The sequence below is a fragment of the Meriones unguiculatus genome, chromosome 9 (assembly GCF_030254825.1).
Source record: "Meriones unguiculatus strain TT.TT164.6M chromosome 9, Bangor_MerUng_6.1, whole genome shotgun sequence".
Lineage (NCBI taxonomy): Eukaryota > Metazoa > Chordata > Mammalia > Rodentia > Muridae > Meriones > Meriones unguiculatus.
In genome coordinates this window covers 5,311,868-5,338,157 of record NC_083357.1, presented here as the reverse complement: position 1 = coordinate 5,338,157, position 26,290 = coordinate 5,311,868, and the positions used below count along the sequence as shown (strand labels likewise).

The 26,290-nt window shown below is 36.0% G+C and overlaps 2 protein-coding genes across 7 annotated transcripts in view; one reads left to right on the top strand and one right to left on the bottom strand.

Annotated features, from left to right (window-relative positions):
• The window catches only part of Ccdc66 (coiled-coil domain containing 66), a 33,046-nt gene extending 29,628 nt beyond the window's left edge, over positions 1-3,418 (top strand). For all 5 annotated transcript variants that reach the window (XM_021662416.2, XM_060390767.1, XM_060390768.1 and 2 more), the window contains 4 exons: positions 303-343; positions 1,149-1,390; positions 1,633-1,757; positions 3,205-3,418. In XM_021662416.2, coding sequence (XP_021518091.1) covers positions 303-343; positions 1,149-1,390; positions 1,633-1,757; positions 3,205-3,291 — 495 coding nt within the window. In that variant the 3' untranslated portion in view covers positions 3,292-3,418. The remainder of the gene's footprint in view (positions 1-302; positions 344-1,148; positions 1,391-1,632; positions 1,758-3,204) is intronic.
• The window catches only part of Tasor (transcription activation suppressor), a 60,317-nt gene continuing 35,998 nt past the window's right edge, over positions 1,972-26,290 (bottom strand). Inside the window, exons 14-24 of one of the 2 annotated variants that reach the window (XM_021662413.2) lie at positions 24,687-25,388; positions 21,648-22,015; positions 19,557-19,698; positions 18,331-18,390; positions 13,557-14,479; positions 10,652-10,774; positions 9,524-9,683; positions 9,027-9,135; positions 6,085-6,263; positions 5,811-5,975; positions 1,972-4,964 (exon numbers count right to left, since the gene is read on the bottom strand). In XM_021662413.2, the coding sequence (XP_021518088.1) occupies positions 4,483-4,964; positions 5,811-5,975; positions 6,085-6,263; positions 9,027-9,135; positions 9,524-9,683; positions 10,652-10,774; positions 13,557-14,479; positions 18,331-18,390; positions 19,557-19,698; positions 21,648-22,015; positions 24,687-25,388 (3,413 nt within the window). In that variant the 3' untranslated portion in view covers positions 1,972-4,482. Of the gene's footprint in view, positions 5,243-5,810; positions 5,976-6,084; positions 6,264-9,026; positions 9,136-9,523; positions 9,684-10,651; positions 10,775-13,556; positions 14,480-18,330; positions 18,391-19,556; positions 19,699-21,647; positions 22,016-24,686; positions 25,389-26,290 lie in introns of both variants that reach the window. The other variant, XM_021662414.2, reaches the window with a different exon arrangement.

Below are 26,290 nucleotides of genomic sequence, written 5' to 3'. Positions count from 1 at the left end.
ATAGTTTTTGTGAGTTAACTGGAATACCATTTTATTACAATAAAGCTCACATATTGTCCATGTAGAAAGATTATTTGAGCGTGTCTGAGAAGCTGAGATGGCTTAGCTAGTGAACATGCCCACCACAGAGCAAATGACCCACGTATGAGACCTGTTTCTAGAAACAGAAGCAACTCCTATAAGTCGCGCACACACTGTTCATATGCATGCACACACACACACAAGTCATGTTTTAGAAGGATTTGGGAATGTGTGAAAATGCTACTTACTCCAGTTTTGCTTGTACTATATCCATCTTTTAGGTAGAAGAACCTCTGAAAACTCCTTCAGTTAGTAAAGAAAGGTATGTGTATTACTTCCTTAGCTGCACAGCATTGCTTTTGTAGGATACAAAATACCCATTCAAAATCCAGGTGACAGATCCATATACAGATTAAGGAAGTAATAGAGGTATGGCTTTACTATAGTGTTTTTTTAAGCTGGGCTGCACCTAAACTGGTTTGGCTTTTCCATGTCTGTCAATACTGGAATAGGCTGAATTCAGCTGGATAAATCAGACAGGGAAATGCATTGGCAAAAACAGTTAAAAAACAAACAAACTAACTAAAAAAAAAAAAAAAAATATTTTTTTTATTCTTTATCTTTGTGCATAAACCACCTGGTTTTAGACGTCTTACACTCGATCTATAATAGTAATTATAGTTCAGATAGCACAGGCAGTACTTTATGGTAAATCATTTAAAGAGAAAAGGTTGAACCACCCAACATTGACAACTCTTAGAATCTTTTTAACACCCCCACCACACCCACACTGAAGTATGTATGTCTGTGTGTATCTCCTTTAGTAGAACTTAAAATAAACCATTCTATTGTCCTGGTTTATAAAAAGTTATAGACCTCAAACTGCTATTTATAGTATTCCTTAAGGTAGACCAGGCACATCTTGAGTGAACTGTAATATGATTAGATGTATTTAAAACACACAGTTTCCAGGGACCAGAGAGGTAGCTCAGCAGCTAAGAGCACTGGTTTTTCTTCCAGAGGACCTGGGTTCAGTTCCCAGCACCCACATGGTGGCTTCAGAACCATCTATGACTCCAGTTTTAAACGTAAAATTTCTTATTAAAATTTGTTTGTTTGTTTACTAGGTTTCCGCTATCACCAGCAGTAAAAAGTCGAACTGAGCAAACTCAGACTTTACATTTACAACTAAAAAACAGTGACTATGAAAAAGAGACTTTAGGAGATGGTCATACCAAATTATCAGATGAGGTGTCTGAGCCATCTCATTTTATTCCCTACGTTCGAACAAATGAGATTTATTACCTTGATCCAGATGCACCCTTGTCTAGGCCTTCAACCCAGGACATCCAATACCAAAAATCTCATGGTAAGTAAGTTCAAGGTGAAGGGCTAGAGAGATGCCTATTGCTCTTTCGGAATTTGATTCCCAGCATCTACTCTGGATTCAAGGCCTTTGGCCTCCATAGGCAGCAGTACTCCATAACTTTCAAACAAACAAAATTGAACTCCCAACCCTAAATTTGCTTTGGTGTTATCTATGCTTTAATACACTATAGCTAACTACTAGTAATTTACTTGACTATTGTAAAAAACTTATCTGTCCTTCAGATTCTGACCAAGAACAAGAGCTGTTTGACTCTGACCAAATCAGGGACCCACTTCTTAATCCTAAATTGGTGAAAAACAGGGATCGACAGCAAGCTATCCTTAAGGGACTTTCAGAACTAAGACAGGTAACTGTTTAAATGTTTGTTCTCTTTGTATAGTGGCAATGTTTGCATCCCAGTTTACAATGTTTTTTTCAATTCCCATATATTAACCTTGGACAGAAATCAAAAGTTTGCTCTCATACTACCATTTTTCACATGTATCATCTCAACATTTTGGGAAACAGGATCCCAGTCTAGGCTATATAAAGTAGTACTGAGAATTAAAGTCCTGAGACAGTTCCGATAGTAAGACAACTTTTATTTAAAAATATGTACATTTAAACATCAAAACACAATAAAGTGCTAAAATGAACAAAGGAAACAATTACGCTTTAATAAATTTTAACCAATATGGTCCATTCTTTAATTTTCTTATAATTTTTTATTTTTATTAAATTACAGTTTATTCACTTTGTATCCCACCTGTAGCTCCCTCCCTCCCAATCTCACCCTTCCCTCCCCCTTTTTCATCAATGCCCCTCCTCCAGTCCACTGATAGGGGAGGTCCTCCTCCCCTTCCTTCTGATCCTAGTCTGTCAGGTCTCATCAGGAGTGGCTGCATTGTCTTTCTCTGTGGCCTGGTAAGGCTGCTCCCCTCTCAGGGGGAGGTGGTCAAAAAGTAGGCCAATCAGTTCATGTCAGAGACAGTCCCTGTCTCCATTACTATGGAACCCAGACCCACTTGGGACACTGAACTACCATGGGCTACATCTGTGCGGGGATTCTAGGTTATCTCCATGAATGGTCCCTGGTTGTTTTTAAAGTTCAGAACAGAACAGATCTGTTCAAAGAATGAAATTATACATGTAACTGTTTACCACACTTCCCTCCTAACACACATTCCTGTGATTTTTGCATAAGCTTTTTTAACTACCTTTTACACAGGCAAAAATAAGACCTGGTAATGTGCTGAAACCTGGCAGGGGCCTATTACACTGTATTTGGGGTAAATTTGGCTTGTGTGTTCCTTATTCTTTATCACCCTTCCTAAAGCTGGAAAACCACCCCTGCTCAGACCATTTAAATTGTGCCCTTTAAGTGCTACATCTACTTACAAGCTGGCTTGAGCTCATGACTCAGCCTGGGTAACTGACACAAAGGAGCAAGAAAAAGGAATGTGGTGTTCACATTTCATTTCACCATAACCCTTACACAATTTCAGCAGAGCAAAGATAAACACTGGGAATGTTAAGACTCTCACTGTGTCTTCTCATGATGTTAAGAGCACTTGAGAGTGGTAAAATAAAAGAAATTATCTCTGGTTTTATAGTAGAAATTACTCTAGACAATACCCAAATGAGAAGGTTTACTACAAGAATTACTTAAAAAGTTGAAACTTGAGCTATGTCCAATAACAGTTTTATCCTGAGCTCAATAATTTTTCTCTATCATAGATTAAGAGAAATATAAAATAGAAAAAATATTTAGGTTGGCTATGTATACCTTCACTAAAATATCAATGTGATTGCAGGGTCTTCTCCAGAAACAAAAGGAGTTGGAAACGAATCTCATACCCTTAACTGCAAACCAAGAAGATAATTTTAGTTCTTCGTTTTAAATATGCTCACCACGCAGCTGCATTTTCAAGCACCCAATGAACAACTTTACGTTATGTAGTAAAATGGTGTATTTTTAAAAAATACAATAAAACAGCTTATAGTTAAAAAAAACAAAACAAAAAACAACTGGTCTCTGGCATATTAGGAGGTCAAAGTATGTTCTACTTACCATAGCAGATCTGGAGACTCCTGACCTGTTAACAGTGTTCCTTTAGACTTAACTATGTTGCTCATTTGTTCTGTGAAGTTGTTTTAGGGCATGAGAAGTACTATTAACACACTGAAATACTCTTACTGAAACAACACAAATTCATTTTAGAATTCTGGTTTACCTTTCCTACAAATTTTATTTTCATCATATTAAAATGGAGATGTCAGTTTTCACAATGTTGAAGTTAGCATTAGTAATAGGCAAGAGATATGAGTTATGAGAGGTTAAGATCTATCTCCACCATATACTTTATATGAAGATTTAGTATAGTATTAAAGTGCCTAACTAGTTCTAATTAAGACCACCTCAACGATCTGCTCCAAGTTCTCCAATACCATTGAAAACAGATGCCAATTTTATAAAAAAACAAAACAAAACAAAACACTAAAGGATCATACAAAACAGTATTTATCAAAGATTTCAAAAGGTTGACCAAAATTTAAGTGAAATAAATTTTTCCATAGCTAAGCCTAAAGATTAAGAAAATGCTACTTGCACTGTTAGATATAGCTTGAGGTACTGAGCCAAAATCTTATAAATATTTACACTGCTGGCATATACATACGTAAAAACACTATATAAAAGCTTTAATCAAAATAAATAGTTGACATTTCAGCAAAATTAATTATCATCTGACATTAAAGTCATTACTATTTACTGTTCTTTTAAAAACATCAAAATTTACATATAAAACACACTTTAATTTGAAGCCCAAGTACAGGTAACAAATGTGAAACTGACAGGTGCCAACATGAGATAATCTGATTACAATATGTCCAAAAAATATATTTATTTCAATTCTCAGATGCTTCAAATGTTACAGGCCATCATGATTTACATGGGAAAGGAAAAAAAAAAAACCATTTCAGAAAGGCCAAGAAACTTGTTTATAAATCATCAATTCACTTTTAAGAAACTGAAAAAAAGTCCACAATAACCTATTTTTTTGAGTTACTGTAATTTCTCTTTGAACACATCCTTAACTTAGTGGAGATTTCTCTCTCTCCAAGTTTTTGTAAGCAGATAAAAAGTAATTTTCATTTTCTTGAGACTGAGTTGGTGAAAGGGCATATGGTGTTCCCAGAAACGTCTGATGAGTGAGAACATTAAAATGACTACATTTATGGGACATTTCTGATTGATTTTGGGAAGCCTGAAAGTTGCTATACGAATCTTGTTGTGCTGAACTGCTGTTTTCTCCTTCAGCGCATATTCTATCAATAGGAGCTTTCTCTTCACAATCAATTTGGTAAGTCTTATCTTCTAATAAACTGTTTTGCATGTCAAGAGATGACTGCAATTCAATTTGAATATTCTTTTTTTGATCTGTTCCACTTGATCCTTTGGTCTCTCTCGCCAATATTTCTGAATGAAAACTGCTGAATACTTCTATATGTGAGATATCATCCCCTGAATCCAGAGACATATCCTCTTCATCCTTTTCATCGTTTTCTAAAAGAGCTACATTTAAAAAACAAAAAGCCCTCCTCTATTGAAATATACAATTTGTTTAGTTTTTACAATTATACACCACTCACACAATATAGTGCGTCAGGATCTGCAAAGTCCACAATCCCTTAAAGCTTGGTCTTCTGCCACAAGTTCACTTAGTCACAACACTCACACTAGGTGTGAGTGTCCAGATAATCCGATGCTAAAAGCTTCTGCGAAATGTGTTCACGTTTAATGTTGGGAAATCCCAACTCCCAGCTCCAAAGGGGTTAATGTCAAAACAGCATCTAAAGTTATACGGTAATTCAGTATTTCATAAGACAAATATAAAATAAAACTTCTGACATGTAGCTGCATTGACTTTACTAAACTGATTAGTGCTACTTAATACTGTCACCTCTGCTTTTCACCAAAAATAATTTAAGAATAGCTTTTATTTTAAAGTCTGGAACCAAGCAGAGGCCATCTCACAGAAGACTAAAGGTAAGATATTGTCACTACCTTGAAATTAAACTAGCATATATTACTTAAAGACCTTTCACAGCCCAACAAACCCTCTATTTGGATTTCTTAAGAAAAACGGACAGCAAACAGCAGGCAATAAAGTTTAATATACCTCAGAGGGAAAAGTCATCTAAATATGTGCTGTCCACAGTACAAACGAGCGAATATATATCCTATATAGAACGAACAACTTAAACTGACTAGGGTATAATAAATGAGCAGATCTTGTACAACAAAGTCTGTTGTTGACACTGAGGTAAATGGTTTCAAATAAACATTTCATTATTGGATAAACAAAACCATTCCTCATTCTGCCTCACCTAAAGAAAATGAAAACTACTAAAAAGTTACCTGACTGTGACTCAAGATTCTCATTAGCACCAAGCAGCGGAAGATTTTCTTCTGTGACTGAGTTGTGATAGCCCACAAGACTTTTAAAGTTTTGCATAAAGTCTTCAGCAGTTGCAACTACAATTCCATTATCTGTATAACTGGAAACCATCTTGATATTCTTCTCTAAGTTAAAAAAAAGAAAATGTACATAAACTTATACCTGCTCCCAACAAAATCTTTTCCACCACATAGTCAGAATTGTGATGTAACACCCACCCTAGCATGCTCGTACCTGTTAGAAAGACTACGTGTCGCTGCTGTATGTTCTGAGCCTGAAGCCTGATAAGGCAGTCCATTTCTGGAGCATTTCGACTTTGTGAATCACAACTGTGATAAGACAAAATCTCAACCAGATGTTTCTTCTGATAGACATTCAAAAGAGTCAGCAGACTCAGAGCTTTAGTGTTCATTCTGTGAGATTAAGCAGAGTTCAGTATTTGAACACTGGTATTTTGAAATTCAGTATAGAAATTTACACTTCAGTTAATTAAAAGAACTCCGCTGAGGAAACTAGTAACCATTACAAGCTGTTAAGCTTCCTGTTTGATATAAGAATGCTGGTTAGGAGGGAAAATGGGAATTGTGATTCAGATAAGCTAGCTTTTTGAGGAGGAGTGTCCTGTAATTCAGTTACACTAACATCTGAATAAGTAATTTTATTCACTAAATAAATCATTCTTAATTTTATTAATTTTAAATTAAGGGCATAAAAGAATAAAAAGGTTGGGTGCAGTGCCATAGGTCTATAATTACAGGACTTCAGGAGGTAGATAGCCTAGGCTACACTGTCTCATGGACAAAAAGAGTATAACTCTTCCTAACACAACATAGAGCATTTAGGCTATTTGTAATAATTCAAGATAAAATCTGGTAGAGTCTATTAGCTGTAGTTAAAGAAAGATGAGGGTCACATTACTAAGCCTAGGAAAAATATACCTTTGGGTTTCAGTGATATGTTCTACATTATATATGTGAAGTCAAGATGAATTAAGTCTAAAAAGTACAGTCTTAACTAGGTGTTGTGTTATACTCTTTTTTTTTTTTTTTGTCAGCATTCAAGGGCTGAGTATGGAAGATTTTGGAGCCATTCTGAATTATACAGTAAGACTGTATGAAAAAAAGGTATAACTACTGCACATAGCTGAACAATGAAATTATTTAACCCTGAATTTTCTGAAGACAGTCAAAGAATGTCAATAGGTGTTAACGGCAATGAAAAGACCTGTTACATAAAACCAGTTTTGGTGATGTACACCTGTAATCCCAGCACCTTGGAGGCAGAGGCAGAGGCAGAGAAATTGCCTATGAATTTGATGTTCCTACAAAGTAGATAGCAGACTGGCTGGCGTTACACAGCAAAAGGTCCATCTTGGGGGGGGGGAATTAATTTACAAATAGAAATGAGGAACTGAAAAATAGCTTAGTGAGAAAGAGCGCTTGCTCTGCCAAAATGAGGACCTGATTTACATCCCCAACACCCACACAGCTGGATGTTTCTACAGTCACAGCATGGGGGACTAAGACTGGCAGTTCCTGAGAATCCCCTGGCAAAACCAGTCAGTTAAGGTACAGAAGGTGAGAACATCTTGCATTGGCCTCTGCATGCAGAGGTTACATACTCCACATACAAAAATAATATTCTATGCCTTACATTTAGGAAAGTCTAGCTGAGAAAAATCCTCTAATGTAGTTAATTACGTTATAAAGACACCCTACTAACAAGATACAGCATGTCAAACTTACCATACTGTTTGTACAGATTTCTAAGTAACTAGTACTCCAAGGAAGCAATTTCCAAACATATTAGAAATCACTCAAACATATATAAGTCAGCAGTTTTTATCTTGTCAGGCTGAGATTCTAATTAAACTCGACTATTTGGTAAGTTAAAGTACTGAATTGGGAATGGTCTGATTTAGATGGCAGATACAGATCAGTTTTTTTTGTTGTTGTTGTTGTTGTTGTTTTTTAATGGCTTTAAGTATGTCATATAGGGCTGGAGAGATGGCTCAGCGGTTAAGAACACTGCTTGCTCCTCCAGAGGCTCCGAGTTCAATTCCAAGCAACCACATGATGGCTCACAACCATCTATAATGTGATCTGGTGCCCTCTTCTGGCTTTCAGGTGTACATGCAGGCAGAACGTTGTATACATAATAAAATAAATAAATCTTTAAAAATAAATAAATAAATAAATAGATGTCATCTATATCACGATCCTTCTCTTCTCCCCAAGGCTTGGAGACCTATATAAAATAGGGAGCAGAAATATCCTAAGAGCCAGATGATGTGGAATGCTGTTGGAAAAACTGTCTTTTGGGCTGTTGGACTCAAGAATGTACAACAACTAGGGCTGCCTACCCAAAACTTACACAAAATTAAGCCATTCAAATATCCAGTGTGGGTGGGAAAGATGCTTATGAGGCTCCATCCCTAGCTAAGGAAATACTGGCAGCTGATAGGGGGTCTGGTAGGAAATATCAATTTTCTTCACTTGAGTGTTGGCTTTGATAGGACGCCTATGCTCCAATGATAAATAGAGGACATGATCCTGGATGTGGTAAAGGGGGAGGGACTGGGAAAAACTGGTTGAAGAATGGATATAACCAAAATACATTGTACATGTGTATAATATTATCAAGGAGTCAATGAATATATATATATATATATATATATATATATATATATATATATATATATATATATATAGGCTTGAAATGTAGCTCACAGTGTGTTTCCAATCTAGCACCACAAAAGTAGAAGCCAGGCATGGTAGCACATGCCTGTAATCCCAGCACTCTGGGAGGCAGAAGCAGGCAGACTGCTGTGACTTCGAGGCCAGCATAGTCTACAAAGCGAATCCAGGTCAACCAAGGCTACACAGGGAAACCCTGTCTTGAAAAAAAAAAACAAACAAACAAACAAAAGAAGAAAAATTTCTGATCCTTGTGATTATGCAGATCCACAAGCAATTCTAACTATATATACTATAATAATTTCACCAAATTGTCAGTAAGAATACCACTTCTTCCTTAAGGAGAATGGAATAATTCAGTACCTACATCCATTTATTGTCTGTTGATTATGTGAAAATTTTATAATCCATAAATCCAGAAAAAGGAAAAAAGTTGTTAATTCAATGTTAAAAATCAACAATTATTCAATATTTTCTTACCTGCCCAGTTCCTTTAGTTTCTTCTGGAATTTACAGTGGATTTTCCATTGCCATTTCCCTTCTGGAGTACTAAGTTCTTCAAGGAATGTCAAAAAAATTTTAAGGCTCTCTGTTTAGAGACAATGAAATTCAGTTTTTAAAATCAGTATTAAACAGTCTATGCCACGTATCATATATTCATCGTACTCTGAGAGGAAAGAGAACTCCTTTTATCCTTAAAACTCTAATATAATACCTACAAACAACCCAGTAACAATACCACCACCAGAAGAATCCAAGTATTGCAGTACAGTACAGACCAGACTTACATAAAAGCATTTATATATAAAAACTGAAGAGAAAAAATTTGAGGTGGCAAAAGCTCAGGAAAATATAGAAATATACCATAAGTAGAACAATAAGTAGATAATATATTTTTAATCCCTTAGTTTTAATCTTCCATGAAAACCTAGGGCAACCATACCCCAGGAATCACATGCTAAACAACCCATTCTTACCAATTGTGACAACCTCTGGATTTAGAATTGATTCATCAGACACAATAAAGCCACCAGATACAAATAACTCATTGTATGTATGATTTTTAACATCATCCAGGCTATCAACACCAGCAAAACTAACACATGGGAGCTTCTTTAAAGTCACCAAGCCGGGTACCTGTTAAATACCAAACAAAACCAGAAATAGATGGATAAATAAACTAATAAGTATTTAAGTATAGAACTACCTAAGAATAAAGTTTAAAAAATACAGTATGGTTCAATACTGGAGGTTCACACAATATTTTAAGTATTACTTCCCAATATTATAAACCAACATTTACGACTATAACAGTAAGAGAAAAGTTTACATTATGCTGAATATACAACATGGATAAAATGCTAATTATCTCTAGCCTGTAAACAGAATTCAAAAGTAGGAGCCAGGTATGTATCTGTCATCCTGCCACTTTAGCTATAAAAGGAAAATTAGGAGGCCAGCCTAGGCTACAGAGTTGGACCATCTCAAAAAGATGGGGCGGGAAGACAGCCTGTGGTGCAATAATAACAGTAAGAAAGGTCTATTTGAGGCGGCTCCAAAGATCACGAGAGTATACCTCCAACTCCAACGTGAATGGGGACTCATGGCAAAAAAGGACATTCAAATGTCCAAGTTGTCTGAACACTCAAAGATAGGTAACAGTATGAAGAGATAGCAGAACACCCCTCCTCTCAATATTTACGTATCCAGCACATCTTAACTAATCTGAATGACAGGGAAGATTCCTAACACACAGCCAACTTAAAAGTTTTGCAAATATACAGTCCTCTCACGTTGGCTCCTGGACTGGTACTTAGGTTTTATCTATTTTTTTAAGATTTATTTATTATGTATATAGTGTTCTGCCTGCATGTACACTTGCATGCCAGAAGAGGGCACCAGATCTCATTTCAGATGGTTATGAGCCACCATGTTGCTGGGAATTGAACTCAGGACCTTTGGAAGAACACCCCATGCTCTTAAGCTTTGAGACATCTCCAGCCAGGTTTTATCTTTAATTTAAAAACAAAATCTTTGTTCTCAGAATAAGACTTAACAATGGGGGTAGTTTTAGAAAACAAAGTAGTGAACTGGACTTAATCTACCTTGTGAATAAAACCTGCAATGTCTTCATTTTGAATAATAATCAGTAGTTTATCCAAGTTTGATCTTCTTTCCAAAAACTGATCTGGATGACATTCTGTATTGCCTAATTTGGTAAGATATTCCTGCCAAAGAAAAAAAAAAAAAAACTAAGTCAAAATTAACAAACTTTCTAGCAAACATCAATTTAACACAAGAAATGCAATAAAAGCTAATAAGCTTTACCAAGAACACTAAGAACTTTCCGTTAAGAAGACCAGAGAGCTCATCATATCCATTCTTAGAGTTTGAACACACATTTTCACAGTGTTAGAAAGGATAATAAAGTTAAATTGCTGTTGAAACAATAGGTCAGTACCGATTCTTGGCCCACTGACCTCCACTGTGGTAAACTCAGGACCTGGTTTTAGTCACTTCCTTTTCTCCCCTTTCTGTCCCTTGGGCTGGCTGTTAAGCTATTTCAAACAGTATTACCAGAAATACTTGTTTCAGGGCGCATGTGTGACTGAAGATCATTTAATCCAAAAAGAATTCATGTGATATTTTTAATATGAGCAATGGTATTTACATACTAATTTTGCTATTTCTGCCAAATTTACGTCTTCAAACACAGCACCCTTAACCACCTAGCATTTCTCTCCATGCTGGCAATGGAGTACTACCTTTCACAAGTAAACCCTTGAAGAGTTCCCTTGTACTTTGCTTCCTGCTGGAACCCTGAGCCCTGAAGCAAACTGTTGGAGATTAACTTTCTTAACAGTAGCCGAGCTGGTATCAAAACCTAGCTTTCTTGACAAATGGTCAACATTTTTGTACAATTCTAATGTGAAGCAAACTTTTCCACAATGATTTTGCCTTCAATTCATTTCAGATTTACCTTAGTTTATTAATGAAAAGGTAAATTATCTGACAGGACTGCTGGGGACTGTGATCTCTTTACATTAAGAAACTTCAAATTTTAAATTATTCTGGATACCACTGATTAGGTGACATAGTGACTAAACAGTTTGATTTCAGAAACACTTAAACATTTAAATAGTTATTAATAATCTTTTACCCTAACACTTTTGCAAGAAAACTTCCAGTGGATACTGAGTTAAAAGTGTCCGGCAAGGAACAGCACTCAGCAGAGTCAGGTGGATTTCTAAGTGTGAGACCAGCCTGGTCTATATATGAGTTCCAGGACAGACATGGTGAAACCCTGCTTAAAATAACAAAAAATATTCCAATCTTATTTTTTATGAGATTTGTAAGAGGTAGTCTCTTACTCTATATAAATGATAATAAATGTAAATAATAAGATGCTGTAATTCAAAGCACCATCCATAGAAAATTGTCTTTATCTCTTCATTAAAGATGTCACATGAGTGTTTAAAAATCCAATTACACTGAACACATTAGGAACAGCGTTCAGCTCAACTCTTGCCTAGCTCTACACCAACACGAGTTCTGTGTTAGAAATGTGCTTCTGTAGTGTGGAGGAAAGTTAAGAAGCTCTACACTCACAGGACAAAAATGCAACCAAGTCTCTTCATCTTCCTAAGAAAACATAAGGAAAGCACAATAGTGCTATATATTCTTTTCCGTTCCAATCTTCTTTGTGTATTAATTGAGACACCACAAACAAATTAATGTAAGACCCCTTATAAAAGATAACGGGATTAAGCATGTTATCAATACTGTTTCCCTCTGCTTCCTTTAACAAAACATGCAGAAACTCATGAGAACAAGCAGCTACTTCAAAAACCCAAGATCAAATACCTTGAAATGGTATTCTAGAGTTCTGTGAGTCTTTCAGAACCGTAAAGTGTTTTGATCATTAAGAGCTTTGACATAGAGCCAGGTGCACTGGCACACACCTGTAATTCTAACACTCAGGGGGGCAGAGGCAGGTGGATATCTAAGTTCGAGGCCAGCCGGTCTACTATGTGAGTCCAAGACAGCCAAGCCTGCATAGAAAGCCTGTCTCAAAAAAAAAGAAAAAAAGAAAAAAACGAAACAAAACAAAGCTTTGACATAGTCAGGATATCAAGAAATGACAAACAAACGTATCATTTTACCATTTCTGGACAGCTGTTTCCATTTGACTAATAAAACCTCATATGAAATGAACATCAGAACTTGAAATACCTCTCTGTAATTTTCCTTCTCATTAAAACCAAGTAAGCAAGCTGTATTTAAAATCTCTAAATCAGGGCTGGAGAGATGGCTCAGAGGTTAAGAGCACTGCCTGCTCTTCCAGAGGTCTTGAGTTCAATTCCCAGCAACCACATGGTAGCTCACAATCATTTGTAATGAGATCTTGTGCCCTCTTCTGGCATGCAGGTGTACATGCAGGCAAAACACAATAAATAAAAATCTTTTAAAAAAAAAAATCTCTAAATCAAAGGCTGGCAGGATGGCTCAGCAGGTAAAGGTACCTGCTGCCAAGCCTAACTATTCGAGTCTTACCCTCAGGCCACACAGTAATACGAGACCTGATTCTCACAAATTGTCCTAGGACCTCCATACATGTACCACAGTACCCCTCCCCAAATAATAATAAAAACTTAAAAGTTGTTTTTTGTTTTTCAATCTCAGAAACAATTGCAGAATGGCCAGAGGTTTCTTCCTATCCCCATGACAGTTGGGAGCAAACTCAGTGCTTAGCACATGCTACACAAGTATCCTACTATTGAGCTATAGCTCCAGGCCCTTATATAGTTACATATACTAACACTTAAAAATTCAACAAAAAAGATCCTAACTTCCATATTGAGATCTATGTTTAGTTCAATGCACTCCTATTTTGTTCAATTATGAATTCCTGAATTCAGAAAATGTATTATGGCCACCTTTAAAACTCAATTTTACAGAGTTTAGACCTTTGAGTTCATATAGCGCTATAATTACCCTCTCATTAGTTACCTTTATTTCTTTGCAAAGCACACTCTCCTCTTCTTCATGAATGTAAAATTTCACAGTATTTTTCTGGACATCTTTCATGATTTTAACCAAACTATTAAATACCTCAGGTTCTAACTGGCTTATAAAATTTGACAGAGCTGGTTGTGCAGAAATCGTTATATCACTAGGTGATTTTGTTCTTTCTTTTTCTGCGAGTTCCAGGGCAGTATCACCAGGGACAGTGTGGTCAGAAGTCAACATTAACTCTTTGCAGTGGCGTGGTTGGTTCATTTCTACTTCAACTGAAGATGAAAGCTGTTCATTAGATCTGTTACCATTTAAAGGTTCAGAACAGAGTGGCTCGAAAAGGTCTTTATTGTTGAAGTCACTTGAGGAAATTGATACAACACGCTTTCCCAGAGTACTCAATGCTGCTGAAGCATAAGAATGGTTTGGGCTTACTGGAGGCAAAATTCCACGCTTAGCCGATGCTTTAATAATAATAGTATTTAGTTTTTCATGCAAACCATCTACAAATTCCTGTACACCAGCTTTAGAAGTCTTAGAATATATGAACTCAGAAAGGCGATTCATCTTTTCTTGCGCTGAAAAGATAGGTGTGGAAATTGTACTAATATATGAAACATTCTTTTGCTTTAAAATCTCTTCTATCTTTCTAGAAAAGAGATGGAACTCTCCTAACACTGTATTCTCTGTTGTTTCGCTCACTGTAGGAGGCTCTGCTGCAGGCACACACTGTTCTTCCACTGTTATCACCTGACCTGTTAACAGGTCCTCCTCAGTGGTGCCCTTTACAGTGTCTGTAAACGGAGAGGATGGAAACTGGTAATCAGAACTTCTTTCTCTATTTATTAACCGGGGATCATTAGGAAAAGCCTCCGATGGTGGTAGACACACCAGTTGTTCTCCTGGTGATTTCATTCCTATGTAAGAAGAGTTTATTATTATAAGACAATCCAAATATGTAACATCAAAAAACAAACACTCAGTTAAAAATATATCAGCACAGGTATATATTTTAAAATATGCATTACAAAGTAAATTAAAAACCTCCAAAACTGTGTGAACCCTATCTCCTATCTGCTGTACTTATAGGCTAGGCTTTGGATTTTAGTAGACACAGTAACAACACTCAACAGTTTCTTTGGTTTCTTTCCTAGTGCTCAAAAGTGTCTCTTTGGAAAAGGATTTTTTTTTTTAAAGTGCCTGTTTGGCATAAACAACTGTTAAGTCACTTCTCTATTTCTGCTTTCCTAACCATCTGGTACATCTGCTGTTAACAGACTTTTATAATATTGTATTTCATGGCCAAGTGACAAGAATAGAAGAGAAGGCAACTGGAAGAAGGCCCAATAGAAATAGTATAGCACTTAAGAGCTTAAAAAAATTGAGGCTGGTTCTCACGTGAAGGTTGTTAATGGATTTCCTACACCATATTAGACTCTTTCTGTCAGGAAAGAAAGACTCAACAAAATAAGAATTGAACACACTTCATAGCTGTATCGAGTAGTGTCTTTGATAATGCTCTCCTGGTATTTTCATTTAATTTGTAAATAATTCCAAAGAAATAGGACAACATTTTGGATTACGAGGTCTTTTTTGTGTAATACAATGCTAATGGGACTACAACTTTTGACTTGTGATAATTGACTCAAACTATAATACCTACACTGTTAGTAGATAGTATATACATACTGTTTTTTATATATAATGTTACTCTATAATATCTATACTATCTATATACTGTTGTTTTCTCCACAATCTTTTTGTTTGTTTTTGTTTTTGTTTTTCAAGACAGAAATTTCTCTGTGTATCAAGCCCTGGCTGTCCTGGACTTGCTTTGTAGATCAGGCTGGCCTCAAACTCACACAGATCCACCTGCCTCTGCCTCCCAAGTGCTGGGATTAATGGTGTGAACCACCATGCCCGGCTTCTCCACAAATCTTAAATTCAAATATACGCACCTCAAGTCTGTTTTTACATATAAGAGAAAAATATATGTAACATTAATTTATAATGATGTAATATTTTTTTTAAATAAAATCAGTATTTTTGCCTAAAAAACTATCACACAATTTTAGGACTAAAAAATGAAAAATTTTCGAAAGCCAGCATGATTCCCTAACATACCACTACTATAGTAATAGAAAATGGTGATGGTGACTGTAAATTAGAAAATCCATTTATAAATTTTCACAACTATAGTACCTACACTAAATTTGTAAATTCAAGTTTACGCTCAGATGTCGCTGTGCATTCTTTCTATAAAAAATTCCATTTTATTTTCCCGACACTCACTTTTTTCAGTGTCATGACCACTGCATTCAATTACTGCAAAAACATTTATATAATAAGAACAACAGGTAAAAAGGTCAAAACAAGAAAGAAAGCAAACATTCAATTTGTCAACAACTAAATCGGTATGAAATATAAAGTTCAAGTTCTTTAAGACTGAGGAATACTGAATGTTTTATCCCTAAATTTACGTTTAATATGTAGTTTAAAATACATACAAAATATATAGATGAGTATATAACAAACCTGTAACAATGACTGACCTACTGAGGGCAAAGGTAACATAATTAATAATTTTTTGCTTTTTTTAACCCCCATTCTCTTTTGTTTTTATGAAACAAGGTCAGGGTGGCTTTGAACTCATGAATCTTCCTGCCCCAGCAGCCTGAGTTCTAGATAACTGAGAGCAACTATTTTGATTAAAACAATAAAAGTTCTTAAAATACAGGTAGTCTTCAATACATTTATTTTGATAATATAGTTTATATCTTTAACAGATGTTTATAATAAGCTAGGTTTGAACCATCATACCACTGGGGGGGGGGGGGGAATGGACAAGGATTTTAAACAGCTTTTAAAAAAAATTAAATTTAACTTAAATCCCCATATGGAGTTTTCCATATTAAAAATTTCTAGGGGCAAGCCAAGAATGAAGCCAACCTTTAACCCCAGCACTAGAGGCAGAGGCAGGCAAATCTCTTGAGTTTGAGGCCAGACTGGTCTACAGAAAGGGCTACACTGGGGAAACCCTGTTTCAATGATGATGCTAATTCTAGAGGAAGACTGTTCAAATCTCTATATAGGTAAAAAGCCAGGTATGGATGCACGTGACTGTAACATTGTGAGGTTGAGAGAGGTAGACCTCAGAAACTTGTTAGCAAAACAGCCTGGCTGAAAGGGCAAGCTTCTGGTTCAGTGAAGCCTGTCTCAAAGCAGTAAGGCAAACGGCAACAGAGGAAACCAATGTTCTACTCTGGCCTCCATATATATTTATTCATATCTACATATGCAAATATACTCCTCACACTTAATACACACCCACACATCACTTATAAGCCAGATAAATCTCTTTATTTAAATTGTGAATAAATACCAGTTAATTTATTTTGCACAAATTACTACATATGATTTTAAGATCAACACTTTTTAAAAAGCACATCTTCATTAATAGATGATTTAACAGATGTCAATATCGATAGTGCCTGTTTTACCAACCGACAACCAAGTACCAGCCATTTGACTTTTAACGTGAAGAAAATGCATTATTTCTCAGATAGTAACAACATTTAGATCTTTCAATTTTGAATACAAAATCTCAAGGAAAAGAAAGGTGTATGTGTATAGAACATTAGGAAGTTCAAACAAGGTAACTATTTCTCCTAAAAAGAATTACTGACAATACACAACAGAGACGAAACCTTGACATAAAGTTGAATGAAAGAACAACAAACAGGCATGACTGAATTCAATATATCAAGACAAAATTAAAAATATGGTAAAGAACATGAACTTGGTGGCCACCTGTTGTGAATGGAGAAATCATGGCCCAGGAAAATATAGAAGACAAGCGAGGATGCTGGAACTGCTCTACATCTTGACTTGGTTAGCAGTCACATGGTTATAAATGTGTGAACCTTACTGAGCTGTACACAAAAGTACATGATGTACTTTATTACATCATGTGTTTTTTAAAAAAAAATAAATCATTTTTCCTCGGAGATAAAGATATTCCTCAAGAAAATTATGAGAAGGGTTAATTTACTAAGAAAGATTTACTAAGAAAGCCATTTAGCTTTACTTCTTAACTAAAAAAAAACCTTCAGACTTCTCCAATAGTAAAAAAGTCACCTACCTTTCCTCTTAAATTAAAACAACAAAAAGACCCACAAGATTTCTTAAAGAGTAAGGTTGTAAAACAAATGAAAACATTAAAAAATAGCACAATCAAACTCAGGCAAGAAAATAACGCCCAAGACCATATGCAGAGAAGCTGAGTTTGACTGAGCCCAGTCAGACATGGGAGACTATCTTCTATGCATTTCCTGCATATTGTTTAATCAGTAGTATTTCTGTTTGTGAAAATAGTTTTCCAGTCTCCTAAACCACCTGCAGAAGTTAGCTTTATACTTAAAAAGTAAGCCAAAAAATTTCAAGACTATGAACAGAGTATGAAAAGGGGAAAAAAAAATGGTTTTTACCTTCTGGTATTTTAAAATAAATAGTTCTTACAGAATACCTGAAGAAAAACATCAAGAAAACATTTTCATTTTCCTAAATCACCCAATTAGATAGTCTAGAACACAAACTATATTTGTTACAAAAATATCTCATACACTCAAAAAGATAGTTTAAAAAGAGGGACTGCCTAGACTTCTCTGTACAGAGCACAAAGTACACCCTGCCCCACTGATGAAGACTCAGAATGCAAGCAGCAATTCTGAAGGGCACTTGGGAAGAAAAGCAAAGCGAGCCTTCTCACCTGGTGCTTGTTTCTCACCATGTCTCCCATGCTGGTCTTCTGGGCTTCTTGCATTTCCTCCTGAGGAAAGCATCCATTAGATTTGTTGACTCTCTTCAGATACCAGTGACGCCTATTAGGCACCTTTCAGATAACCACAAATGCTAACAAAGGACTATTCCTTCTTTTGCCTAAACATTCTTGAAAAGTCATTTGGAAATGGAAGTCATTTCCCTCTCCAATCAAGTGATGGAAAAATCAACACCTATATTCTCTAAATAACTCAATAGCAATTATGAAAGTGTCTGAATGAAGAAAGGTTAAAATAATCACCACCTACAAACTACTTTTCTATTTTATTTCAATGTTTCACTTTGCCTCCATTTCATAAAAGAGTATCAGTCTCCTCTCTAGCATTAGGTCTGGGGTCCCTTGCCTTCTTGGTAAGGTACGAAGTGGAGAACAGTGCTGAAGCCCACTGAAACTCATCAAGTTTTAGAAGTTCTCAGAATTCCTATAGGTCTGATAGATTGTTGGCCACAAGACAGTCTACTTTTCAGCAGAAGTCATTTTTTTTTATTTCCTTCCAAAGGCTAAACAAAGGTATAGGAATAGAAGAGATGTGCCCAGAAAACAATTCCAAACATATTTAGCAACAGAGATGAATAAAAAAATTAGGTATTTAAGAGCATGTAGTGTGTTCATGGACAAGCTATATTACAAATGACAATCTCTCAGTAACTGTCAAACACCAGTGACTCAATAAGCTTTTATGAGGTATTTGCATTTGGTCATGTCAGGCTGTACTCCAGAATCATTAGGAAATCAAATTTCCTTCACACAGATAAGCCTCAACATGACCATTTGCTAGATGACAGACAGCTTGTTGTAGTGAAGTTTAGGTTAGTTAAGTTGAAAAGTAATGGCTAACCAAAGAGCACCATTTCATCAACAACTACGTTTCCAGTTCAGTTTCTATCAACAGTTTCAATTGATAAAAAGCACACTGAACTCCACAGTAAGAGTAATTATACCCTAAATCCCTGTATTAATGGGCCCTTTTACAGATACTTGCTGATATCAATCAAGAATAGTAATAAATACAATGCTCAAAATAAAGACTCATGGCAGAGCCAGGTAAGATATACCTCTGGAAGACTGGAATCTAGAAAAGGATGCAACTCAAGAAACTGGTCCCTAGGGAAAAGGAAGCAAACCTATGGCTGAGGGAATATATTAGCCCTTACCTGTAATTGGAATCAATTTCCAATGTATTTCTGTCTCTTCATCATCATTTGACTTAGAAGGCTGTCTAAGAAATCCATGCTCAATGGAAACAGTGGAACAGAGACTGCACTCTTCAAAATTATTGACAATTAAATTTGGATCCTAAAAACAGAAGTACATACATTTAATTTTAATGTCAAGACTACTACTTCCTCAAAGCAGATGCACAAACCTCAGTCTAAATATTACAAATGAGTAAAACCAACATGGTAAAGTTATAATACTTTAGCTTCAAATTTAAAATACACTGTCATGGCCAGGAATGGCAGTACTTGCTTATAATCAGGTTCAGGCAGTAAGATCAAAAGCATGAGGACAACCAGGTTTATATAGTGAATTACAGGCCAGCCACAGGTTCAGAGTAATACCCTGTCATAAACACATACCTCTTCTCAATAGATAAACAAAGTAAACAGTATATATTGTCTTTAAAGGTTGTCCAGAGACTGGCAAGATGGTTTAGTTGGTAAAGGCACTTGCCACCAAGCCTGAGGTAGCTCTCTTCAGAATCCACACAATTGAAAGAAAACAAACTTTCAAAAGTTAGCCTTTGTCCTTTACACATGTACACAAAATTAAAAGTTAGAATGTTTTCATAAAAAGATATGTTAGAACTGGAGATATGGCTCAGCAATAAAGAACACTGAATACTCTTGAAGAGGACCAGGGTTCAATTCCTAGCACCCATACAGCAGCTCACAACGTATTTAACTCTACTTCTTCCAAGAGATCTGATACCTCTACTGCTCTTGAGGGTACCAGGGCTGTATGTGCTACATACACAAACATACAGGGAAGACATTCACACGAATAAAGTAAATAAATAAATCTTTAAAAACACGTAATACACACACCACACATGCAAAACTGGTGTTGATTTAAAGTTATGACTTTAGTAGGTACACTTTTATATTTTAAATTTAAATTTTAAATATGCCAAATATTCAACTCTTATTATTCTAATTTAACAATACCAATAACAGGTAATACTTACACAAGTAGGAATAAAACATAGTTAAAACAACAGACAGCACGCCATGTTCAGTACACACTCTTGTTAAACATACTGAAAGCAGGTTAATATCTCAATGCCTTCCACATAAACGTCCTACCGCCATCTCCTTAAAATAAATATCCTGGGACTAAAGAAATGGGTCAGAGGGTAAGAGCACTGGCTTTTCTTCCAAAAGTCCTGATCTCAATTCCCAGCAACCACACGGTGTCTCATAACCATCTAGAGTGAAATCTGGTGCGCTCTTCTGGTGAACAAGTGCACATGCAGGCAGAATGCTATATAAATAATAAATAAAACAAATATCCCAAAACTATATACATAAAGGCTGCGAGAAGCTATATAAATAATAAATAAAACAAATATCCCAAAACTATATACATAAAGGCTGCGAGAAGCATATATGACAGCTAATCAAAGATGCACACACAAAAAAATATCTATAAGCCCTTGATATTATCTCTCACTGATTTCGATATTCTTCTAGGAAAAGCATTAATGCAGGAAGTCACTTGTCTACTACTCACAAACCATACACACTTAACAGGATTCCTTAATAAGCAAAACTGAGATCACATCAGAGATAATCCCAAAGGCTACTCATTTGTATTTGCACAATATAGAACACCTAATTTATGACACTATGTTACTAAATTCAGTTGCTTCATCTGCCTCACTTGGGTTTAAAACAGTTTCAAGTACTCGTTTCATTACGAAACAGTATGAAATTAACTCCTGCTATGCCAATTTGACAATCTAGCCCTAGTTTTATCATAATATGTAAACTTTAGATTATATAAAGCACATAAACATACAGAAAACAATTGCTTCAGCATTTACTTTTTATCAACAAGAACAGCTTAGAATCACCCCCATATACACACAAACTTTTACTCAGGAGTGTATCTTAGTTCTTTCAGAAAAGAAAAGCCACTCCATAAAATGTATTTACACTCTCTTGAGGACACATACAAAAGCAAACTCAGATAAACCAGAAAGACATGTTTACTCTTAAATGTTGCTTATGGTCAGCGCCTACCTCACTGGTAGAAAGGAGAGTAGGATACTTTACAGGAGCTGCATCAACTTCTAGCAACGGGCTCGGAGCACCCTTAAAATGCACATTTTCAATTTTTGTACAAGCAGGCTGCTCACAGTCTTTCTTATCTAAAGCAGGGTTCAACTTGTTTTCACACTTTTGCTTTAGCTCTTCATAGCTACCACTGCTACTCAACCCTAAGGCCTTGTTGACTGTATCTGTCAGGAATGCATCTGAGTGTCGCGCATTTGCTAGTGCTTCTGATAGCCAATTATAAAGCTTATGGATGTCTCCAGTGTTACACGTATCCTCCTGCTGCAGGGTCAAGTTAGGATCATGTCCAAGTAAGCCAATGGACTGTGGATTTTCTGAGAAAAAGAAAGAACAGTCATCTTTAATATTTTAAAAGTCAGTATAACCAAAATTTAATATATTTTAAAAATCAAATATAACTTAAAAGTCACTTGAAAGACATTTACTAGTAGGAACTACAATATTTCAGGCTTTGATATTACAATTACGTGTTCCCTTTACTGTAACTGTTTCTGAGAATTTGAGGAGCACATGGAAGAACAATAAGCATGGCCAGACCCTGTTTAGTCTGAAACAAAGCCTTTAAGATGAAATTCATCTTAAGTTAACAAAACAATACAGAGAGGATTCTGAAATGAATCAAGGAAATTTAAAAACCAGGAAGCGCGCACAAGAGATAAGACATAGACACTGAAAGTAAAGAGATATCAAGAAAGAAAAAGCCTTGAAAGTTACATAAGACAACATCACTATCAAATATAATTTTCTGCAATAACTGACATTGCAGTGCCCTATCAGTATGATCTAATACAGTTGCATAGCTGGTGAAATATATCTTTATTTCACTTTAATTAAAGATATACATGTAATGACTACCACAATGGATAACTCAAGAATAAAAGTTAAGGCTCTACATCTGGTGGCACATCCCTATTTCTGTTACTTGGGAAACCAAGGAAAAAGGACAAGTTTAACTCATTCCTACCCTAAGGAAATGAGTGAATTGGAGATGTAGTTCAGTAGGTGAGTGCTTATCTAGCATGAACAAAGCTTTTGGTTCAATCAGAGCATAAAAGTAAATAATACACCAAGCACATTAATCTGTTTAACCTAATCAGAGACTAAGCAGATTTGAAAAGAAGAGAAGCAAAATTGCCCAATAAGCAATGGAAGAATACTGAGACCTGTCATCACCATAGGAAGAACAGCACAAAATGTGAATTAATACATCAAAGATTTCTGAGCATAAAACAAAAAAACTAAATGAAAAAACCCAATCCTCCCTTTTCCATGCTTCTGAACTAACCAGTATAAAAATGTTAAAACACTAATCAGCACGGGAGTTTTGACCTGCTCCGTTTCCAACCTGGGCCGGTTCACCCCTCCTTAGGCAACCTGGTGGTCCCCCGCTCCCGGGAGGCCACCATATTGATGCCGAACTTAGTGCGGACACCCGATCGGCATAGCGCACTACAGCCCAGAACTCCTGGACTCAAGTGATCCTCCTGTCTCAGCCTCCCGAGTAGCTGGGACTACAGGCTGATGGGGAAAGGATAGGAGCTCCACAAGGACCAAATATATCTGGGCACAGGGTCTTTTCTGAGACTGACATTCAACCAAGGACCATGTATGGATATAACCTAGAACCTCCACTCAGATGTAGCCTGTGGTAGCTCAGTAACCAATTGGTTTCCCAAAGTGAGGGGAACAAGGACTATTTCTAACAGGAACTCAATGACTGGCTCTTTGGCCTCCCCACCCCCCAAAGGAGGAGCAGTCCTGTTAGGCCACAGAGGAGGGCTTTGCAGCCAGTCCTGAAGATACCTGATAAAACAGGATCAGATGAATGGGGAGGAGGTCCCCCCTATCAGTGGACTTGGAAAGGGGCACGGTGGAGATGAGGGAGGGAGGGAGGGACTGGGAAGGAATGAGGGATCGGGACATGGCTGGGATACAGAGTTAATAAAATGTAACTGATAAAAAAAATAAAAAATAATAAAAAAAAATGTTAAAACACTGTCCAAATATTTACCTTACTTCCAACACTTAAACACACTATAAGAATCTCTCATTTCCATCAACTGAAAAAGATACAACAAAGCAACAAAATAGTAATTGTCTGACTGAATCTAAGAAATCTAATTTCAAAACTCCAAAGAGTTCATTCATTAGGCAATAGCCTAAAATAATACAAGAAACATCTCTCTGTGAAAATAAAATATAAAAGTGTAGGAGCTAACTTCAAGTTCTGATTAAAAGTGTTGCATACACTTTAATATTAGTACAACTTAAACAATGGAGAAATATGAAATACCAGGGTACATGTTTTCTCTACAAGATCAGGACTGTATATATTTTAAACATCATGGGCCATACATAGTCTCTGCTGCCATTCTGCCATCTCACTGTGACAGTGACTATATACACACAAATGAATGACCATGATTGTATTTTAACATAATTCTCTTTACTAAAACAAGAGACAACTTTTTTACTCTTTAGCTGCTTGATGATCTGTGGTCATCACTTATGATAAAGTAACTAGCTGGACCACAAAGTTCATGACCAACCAAATACCTCAAAAGAAATCAATGATCATTAAGTCTGTTACCCTGGGAAGGCAATAGAAGAAATTCAGGAAACATGAAATATACAAAATCAAAGTAGGTCTTTGTATTTGGATTCAGAACCCATTTTGGTGGTGGAAAGGTAACAATTCAGAATGGTTGGTTTTCTTGGATTGTACAATGAAAAATTAAGCCCTAACACACACTTCAAAAACAGCCTGTTGAGAAAGGAAACCACCACAAGCAAACAGCAAAAGGAGCATATGAATGGAATGAAGAAAGTCAGCAGACTACAAAAGTGAATGTTAGCACTGGCAAAAAGTAAGCTGGAGAGCAGGTAACAGCAGAAAATGTAAAGCCCCTGCAGCGGCCTACCTACTGTGACAGAACCAGAGTTATATATTTTGGCTATTATGATAAAAGCAGTGTGTTACTTTACCTTCATATAGATGGTAATTTTCAGATGAATTACTGGTTTTGGCAAATTTTCTCATATTTTCAGGCAGATCTTCAAGCTTCCTCTTCAGGACATTTTTGCTTTTCATATCTTCCATATCTGGGTCCCCTCCCACATTTTTTTTCGTACACTGAATTAAATTAATCAATTCTTTGACTCTATCCTTATCATAGTCCAAAGAATGAGATGACTTCTGCTGTCCAGGTTCAGTAGGTTCACCCCTTGAGTTATTCCGTTTTCTAAATTTCATTTTTGAACCATTCAGTTCCTCTTCTTGACCTTCATAATCTGAAAGTGGACTAAATTGCTGACGTTTTCGATTTTCTTCAAATAACTCCTTTAATTTAAAAATAGGTAACTGATACCTTTCTGGCTGAAAAATGTAGGTATGTAAGCAGTCATCAATATGGGATTTGTTTCTTGGTGCTGAGTATAGGAATTTTCTATCATCTAATCTCGAATCATATGAAAACATGAAAAACTCTCGCTTACCTGAACCAAAACCTCGATTAAAAAATTCACTTACATACTTTTCAACAACAGAATGAAAATTTATAGTATTTATATTTTTGAATTCTTTTCTACATTGAATCAAAGCATACTGTAAAAACTGAGTCATTTTTAATACATCTGGTAGGTTCTCTTGCCTCTCCTGTTGTGCTGTACTCGTTACACCTTTTTGTGCTAAAATAAACAAAAAAGGAAACCATATTAGCAATAAGGAAACTTATCAAGTGCAAATCTGCATACTACTGAAGTATAACAACATTTGCACATTTATGCTGAGCCAGTGAACGTCTTCTGATATATATACACAGTGCAGCAAACTGACAAGTGGTACGATTCTGCTTAAAATGGGCCAGGAACTAAAACAAATGAAAAGGGAAACAGATTCTTAATGGAAAGAAATCCCTTCACTAACAATTTTCACTTCCTTCACTCACAGTCAACACAAATGGTGGCAAAGAAATTGTAATAAGTGGTGGGGAAAAGCCAGATTTGAGTTTCTAATCAGTTTCAGTCTGCAAATGACAACAATGTCACTCCTTTTATTCATAAAATAACTTTTTTTAAACTCATTTTCCCATAAGCACATATCCATGCACTGAATAGGCATAACTGAAAAATCCAGGCTTAATTCAGAAGTAAGCCCATTAGTGGAGATTCCTTAATATAGTATTCAAGTTTGTTGTTTAAAAAGGCAAACAGCAAAATCTTCTCTACCATAAATATCCCAAATTCTCATTAACTTTGAAAGGCCTAATGTTTAATGTGGCATATGACACTTTAAAAATCAATAAAACTTGAATGCACAAATGAATTAAAGAAAAATCTGTCACCTAAAACTCTTAATGAGCCATAGCACTAAAACAATTATAAAATTTCATTAATGAAAGCACCAAAAAACAAAAACCAAAACAAAACAAAAAAGCACAACAACAAAAAACCTCATAGCGTACACAAAAATAAAAGGGGGAGCTGGGAGAGGTGGCATACAAGGAGGCAGAGGCAGACAGATCTCTGAGTTTGAAGCCAACCTAATCTAAAAGTTAGTGCAGGACAGCCAAAGCTACACAGAGAAACCA